The following is a 7144-nucleotide window of genomic DNA, read 5'->3' as shown; positions in this document are numbered from 1 at the left end:
GGTCATCACCAATAAATACACATCTAACATATATCAGTCATATCCTTATGTTCCATAAATTAAGAATGAGAGTGCTATAGAAGGAACTCTAGTAATCTTCTATTTTGCTAAAAAGAAAATGGAAACACAAAAGCTACTATGCAGTAAAACTTGGGAAACACGCACCAAAGGTGATCCTCTTCAAAAAGACAAAATGACGAACGCCTCCAAGTACATGATAATCTGAAATGAAGTGCCCTGAAGGTCTACTAATTTTCATTACGTGATAAATCTGCCAAATCTACAAGGGGAAACATCAGCTTAGGGAATATGGTAGATTACTGCAGCAGGCAGCTGCCAAAACGTGGAAATGATAAAGATCCACTGAAGAAAACACATGCGCACAGGAGTACATGACCATATACACAAATACACTTGAGAGAAAAAAACGCCAGTAAGTTTATACTAAGTTTGGCTGTCTGGCCTACATGACGTCACGGCTTTTCAGTATTTCTTTAAAAAACTCAAAGCTTTCTTCCATGAACCTTTTGGCAGCAAATCACTGCTGAAGGCCTACGACCAAATCCCCACTGAGGCACTCAGGAACCTTCAAATGGAAGAGGGCAAAGGATGTGAGGCTGGGGTTGAGGCCTTCCAGAAATCATGAGCAGCACGCACACAAGGTGGGGCTGTTCTTTGCTACCAGCGAATACTAGGACTAAAACATAAAGGCATTGTTTCATTTCTCCTTGATGCCATTCTCTTCCATTTTTCTCTGAAAATTCCCTTTACATGCAATTTTATGCCTGTCAATGCAAATTTGATTTCTAACTCATGCAACTCCCATTCTACAACCCCCGAGTTCTTTGAAAAACACTACCTATTACTTTCCTACCTTCCGAACATTATCTTTTTTTAAAAACAGTGGGACTCAAACTTGCATTGAATTATATTCTTTGTGGGGTTTTTTAAACCATTACACAATAAAGAGTTATTGTGGGCTGGGTGTGGTGGGCTTATTGTGGGCTTGGGAGGCCAAGGCAAGTAGATCACAAGGTCAGGAGATTGAGACCATCCTGGCCAACATAGTGAAACCCCATCTCTACTAAACATACAAAAATTAGCTGCACGTGGTGGTATGCACCTGTAGTCCCAGCTACTTGGGAGGCTGAGGCAGGAGAATGATGGAACCCAAGAGGCAGAGGTTGTAGTGAGCCAAGATCGCACTCCAGCCTGGTGAAAGAGCAAAACTCTGCTCAAAAAAAAAAAAAAAATTATTTTGAAAAAACTCGGAAAATATATATAAGCCAGTAGAAACTCATCATTCAGAGACACTGGTGTACACTATCATGCAGATATTTTTTTTTATAAAAATGTCACCACTATGAATCTTCCATGTAAAAATGTCATCAACATTATTCCATGTCAATGTTTTCTAACCATTTAATGACTACTTAATATTTCACTTTAGTTATGTAATATGATATATTTAACAAATCTCCTATTCTTGTAAATTAGAGTGGCTTTGTATTATACTTTAGGCTATTATAAAATCTGGCATGAAGATACTGTCTTAAAATATATTTACATGTATATTCATCTGATAGTTTCTTTAGGACAAATTATTATTAAAAATGGAATTGATAAGCCAAAAGGCATGCTGCCTACCACCATCCCCCTTTTAGGTTTTTTTATTCATATTGCCAATTCGTCCTCCAAAAGGGTTATTCTAATTTACTCTCCTTTTTATATATCATTCAAAAAAACATTTATTTTGTGCCTATTTTTGCTAGGCACTATTGACACAACCATCAATAACGAATAGATGCAGTCCTGCCCTCAAGGAGCTTACAGTCTAAGGAAGAGAGAGACACCCATGCCCATATTATCACAAATTCTTCATTACAAGTTGAGGTAAACTAAAAAAGGAATACTGCAAGATTGCAGCAATGTTAGAAGAACTCAATATATGGCCTGAAGGATCAGGAAGAACTTGCATGAAGAAGAATGCTTCTGAGCTGAGGGCTAAGGTTTTCTGGTATAATCAGGTAAAAACAGGTTCTAGAGAGCCTTGGATAAAACATTCTAAGCAAAAGGAACAGAGTGGGCAAAGCCAGTGGTAGGGAAAGGAACACAACCCATTTGAAAACATGTAAGCAGCTCACTGTGGCTTGGGCACAGAGGCGGTGGAGAGACAACACAAGAGGCCAGGCTACATGGGCCTTCCAGCAGTAGTGAGGACTTCCTGTATTCTCCCCGATTTGTGAGGTCAATATTCAATACCAATGTGCTGAAACAGTCATATGGCAGTCAGAGCCTAAAGAATTAACAACTCAATAATGACACATGTATTAGTCTGTTCTCATACTGCCATAAAGATATTACCTGAGACTGGGTAATTTGTAAATAAAAGGCCTTCCTGAGGCCTTCCACATTACTGGGGTAGACCTCAGGAAACTTACAATCATGGAAGAAGGCAAAGGAGAAGCAAGGCACGTCTTACATGATGGTAGGAGAGAGAAAGAGCGTGAAGGGGAAGTGCCACACTTTTAAACCATCAGATCTCATGAGAATTCCCTCACTATCACAAGAGCAGCGTGGGAGAAACTGCCCCCATGATCCAATCACCTCCCATGAGGTCCCTCCCTCAAACACGTACGGATTACAATTCGAGATGATATGGGTGGGGACACAGAGACAAACCGTATCAACACAATAAACTGTAAGTCAGAAAAACAGATGTAAACAGATGTAAATAAAGCTACCAGCTACCTTGCATAAGGAACGTACTCTCAATCTGTTTCCGAACATGTAAGCTTACAATGTCATGCCAGGTACTGTAAACAATGCAATCAGCTAAACACATTGGTTTCGTATTTTGTCTAAAATATCTGCATTCCTTGACTTTAACAAATAATATGTTAAGGCTGAAAAACATTAAAAAGTATTTCAAGTTTATCAGAGAAGCTTCATATTCACATTTTACTTAATATAAAAAACCACAAATGTTACTTAAAGTTCTACTCTGGAGAAAAAGCTACCCCACAATCTTTCAATGACTGTAATTGGGCAAGGTTTCTTTATTCTAACTTGGGTTTTCTTCTAGATAATCTTCTGCATGAATAAAAGTTAAAATCGAGGTTCATGTATTTTTTAAAATCAAAAGAAGACATCAAGTACTCTTTGTGCAGTGTTTTTATTTATCGATGTAAATAGGCAATTATAATTTGAAGAACACTTTTTAGTTACTAATTAGACTATAAGAAAAATTGTACAGAAAGTTTGTACTATAAAATTATGTCCCTAAGTGATTAGGGTCCTCAGTAACACAGAAATAAGAAATTCGAAAGGGTCATTGCTCAGCAATCCACATAGCTACAGAGTACAGCACAAGCTACTGGTCGTGATCAGAAAGACTTCATAAAAACATCTTCACATATTCCCTAGCATTATGCCCTACCACTAAAAGGAAGGCCTATGAAAATGCCATTGTTTATTTTGTATAAAGTAGCCCTTCTATTCCCCTCAAAGTTTTTTTCCAGCTATAAGACAAAAGGCGGTATCCCAGCTGGACACTGTGGCTCATGCCTATAATCCCAGCACTTTGGGAGGCCGAGGCAGGTAGATCACGAAGTCAGTAGTTCAAGACCAGCCTGGCCAACATAGTGAAATCCATCTCTACTAAAAATACCAAAAAATTAGCAGGGCGTGGTGGCACGTGCCTGTAGTCCCAGCTACTCGGGAGGCTGAGGCAGGAGAATCGCTTGAACCCAGGCAGCAGAGGTTGCAGTGAGCCAAGACTGTGCCACTGCACTCCAGCCTGGGCCACAGAGCGAGACTCCGTATCAAAAAAAAAAAAAAGAAAAGGTGATATCCCTAAGGTATATACTTAATGAAGATTATCTCAAAAGAAGCTCCAATGTTTTCTATTTTTCACTGTCCTTCCTGAAGTTCACCTGGATGTTCCAGAGCAATTTTCTAACGCTTTCATTATTGATTAGCCTACTAAACGTAGAATTCTCCAGCAACACACAATACAAAAGACACAGGCTACAATAATCCTCACAAATACACTTTGAAATAGGTATATGTGGATGTAAATATAACTTTTCAGTCCATTACTTTTTCTAGTGACTAAACTCTAAATTTTTTAAATGGAGGTTTTCAAACCAATGATGTGTTAAGTCCGTTCTCATGACACATTCATTTAAACTTCTCATCTGCAAAACATAATGCAATAAATTATCAAAAAGAGGAAGAAAAAAACATGAAGCTCATCTGACTTACAAAATGAAAACCATAAGCATTACAAGACATGTAATAGCAAATAGTAAGCTACACAATTTTTCTGAATAACTTTTTAACTCTTCTTGATTCTAAAAGTCACAAAAGATCAATGTAGAAAATTTGAAAACTATTCTGAGGTTTTAATTAATAGTCTGAGGTTTTAATTATTATTTTGAGGTTATTTCTAGTGGTATTTTTTTCTATTATACATAAGTAATTGGGTTTAAGACAAGCAATTGACAGCATACTTTTTCTTGAATAAAATTAGGATATTATATCTGCATTTTTATCTTTTGTTTACTTAACATACAGCATGTTAAGCATCTATGACATTAAAAATCTAAAACATGATTTTAACAACATATTACATGGATGTGTCATAATATATTTAACCATTTCCCCGACTCTTAAGACATTTATATTGTTTCCAAACTTAACATATGAGACTATCATAAAGATATTAAAAACTCATATTTATGATTATTTTAAGATGAATTTGTTAAAAGTGATTTTAACATGACCAAAGCCATCCCATCCCAAAAATACAGACTGTTCTACCAGATTTTAACCTAGTCAAAGGTCATAAAACTTAAAACCACATGGTATATATATTTACAAATAAATGTTTAAAATCATAAAAACTTCAATGTCTAAAAATATTAGAAATAACAGGAAACAGAATCACTATTATGGTTCAGTATATACTTTTAGAAAAAAATTAAGTTAAACACCATGCTTAAATCTCTTCCAAATGAGTCAGAGAACACAGAACCACATATTGGTACCAGAAGATGAAAAATTATTCACTAGTTTAAAAGAAGAAAATATCTGAAAAAACGGAAGGGTAAGCCCAGCCTAGGCACTTAGGACAAAGGCCTTTACTCCAATAAACTACAAGTACCATAGATCTCTCTCTCTCTCTCTATTTCTCTGTCTCTCTGTCTCTCACTCTCTCTCTCTCTCTGAGAGGGCAACTTAAACCCAATTTTTTTCCTTCATTTTAAGCCTTAATATCCATCTTTAAATTTTCTGAATCAAACAAGAATTTTGTCATAACAGTTTCAGACATAATAGCTCTCAAAACTCAAGAAAGACTAATCTGTTAGAAGTTCAAAGCCCAGGCTAGGCACGGTGGCTCATATCCATAATCCCAGCACTTTGGGAGGCCAATGCAGGCAGATCACTTAAGCCAGGAGTTCTAGACCAGTCTGGACAATATGGCAAAACTCCATCTTTACTAAAAATACAAAAAATTAGCCAGATGTGGTGACACACACCTGCAATCCCAGCTACCTGGGAGGCTGAGATGGCAGGATCACCTGAGTCAAGGAAGTTGAGGCTTCAATGAGCTATAATTGTGCCACTACACTCCAGCCTGGATGACAGGTGTGAGACTCAAACAAAAAGTTCAAAGCCCAAACCTTGAAATAAAATGCTCATATTTAAGATTTCCAAAATAAAGACAACTTTTCACCCTTTTTATACTTACTCAGTATGAGAAAATTTTATTTCTTCCCTTTGTCTTGCAGAATAATTTAGGTTCCCACCTAAGACACAAATAAACACAGAATCTTTCCCATATAAGTATTATCAATAAGCAAATTTCAACCATACACACGTACATGCAACCATTTGCACAAATATACTGTATTTTAAGTAACAGAAAAAGCTATGGACGATAAACAGAAATAGTTTATCTACTGGAACCTTCCCAAAGGAAAAAAATGGAATCTTATGTGATATAATCACCCCTTGATTTAAACATTTTTTTAAGTTTGGACTTATGAATTGCTTCAGGTGTTGTAAATTAGGACATTGTATTAATATTCAATAATGAAAATTAAGAGAAATTAAAGGAAATGAACGGGTGTGGTGGCTCACGCCTGTAAATCTCAGGCTAAGGTGGAAGGATTGCTTGAGCTCAGGAGTTTGAAACCAGCCTGGGCAACACAGTGGGACCTCATAGCTACAAAAAATTTAAAAATTAGCTGGCTGTGGCAGCACATGCCTATAATCCCAGCTATTTGGGAGGCTAAAAAGTGGGAGGATCACTTGAGCCTGGGAGGTTGAGGCTGCAGTGAGCTGTAATCACACCACGGCACTCCAGGCTGGGTGACAGAGTGAGACACTGTCAAAAAAAAAAAAAAAAAAGAAAGAAAGAAAACTATTTAAAAAAAAAAAAAAAGGAAATGACCTAAAATTAAGCAGCTGTATATTATATTCTACTAAATATATATAATACCCTTTAGGAGCAAGTAGTTAGAAAAATTACTAAGGGCAACATAAAATCTTACAAAGAACAACAAAAAAATGCACTAATACATAAAGTATGAATTAGAAAAAAAAAACTCTAATTTCTAATTATAAATCAAACATCTTCAACCTTAAAATGTAAATTGTAGCTATAAATTTGCTTAGTTCTTATTTGTTTTAATGTAGGACAATAACACGGAGGGGCTTTAGGTTACTTTTTAAATGCCATATTTCTTTATGCTAGTGTAAAAATAACATCTAAGATTTTATAAGAAACTGATCTGGCATGAAGATTTTTAAAATGACAGCAATTTTAATAAATGTGAAGGCCCAGAAAACATAATTACGTATTATATAATCACATGTGTTTCCATCATTATGAACGGAAAGTCATTACTGCATGAACTAAAGCACTGGCTCCCAAAGAGGCAGACAACCCAGAGACCCCACAAGATGACCATTGCGGTTTGAGAAGCAAATATCAGATCTTCTACTTACCCTGGGCACGATTCACCAAATAGAGTAAGACCACAGATAAAAGTGACACTAGGAGTGAAAAAACATAGGGTCCTTAAAAAAAGTATTTCTTCTCAACGATTCCTATGTATTCACAATTATGAAGTAA

The 7144-nt window shown here is 36.2% G+C and overlaps 1 protein-coding gene across 4 annotated transcripts in view; it reads right to left on the bottom strand.

Moving 5' to 3' along the window:
- Positions 1–3156: 3156 nt before the first annotated feature.
- The window catches only part of MFSD1 (major facilitator superfamily domain containing 1), an 84782-nt gene continuing 80794 nt past the window's right edge, over positions 3157–7144 (bottom strand). For 3 of the 4 annotated variants that reach the window (XM_012447329.2, XM_012447328.2, XM_012447327.2), the window contains exons 14-16: positions 7018–7065; positions 5756–5813; positions 3157–4199 (exon numbers count right to left, since the gene is read on the bottom strand). In XM_012447329.2, coding sequence (XP_012302752.1) covers positions 4196–4199; positions 5756–5813; positions 7018–7065 — 110 coding nt within the window. In that variant the 3' untranslated portion in view covers positions 3157–4195. Of the gene's footprint in view, positions 4200–5751; positions 5814–7017; positions 7066–7144 lie in introns of those variants that run through there. The other variant, XM_021669528.2, reaches the window with a different exon arrangement.

The sequence above is a fragment of the Aotus nancymaae genome, unplaced genomic scaffold (genome assembly GCF_030222135.1).
Source record: "Aotus nancymaae isolate 86718 unplaced genomic scaffold, 86718_ANA_hifiasm-v0.15.2.pri h1tg000019l, whole genome shotgun sequence".
In the NCBI taxonomy this organism is placed as follows: domain Eukaryota; kingdom Metazoa; phylum Chordata; class Mammalia; order Primates; family Aotidae; genus Aotus; species Aotus nancymaae.
Note: the sequence above shows the minus strand (reverse complement) of the source record. Positions and strands in the feature narration are given on the sequence as shown.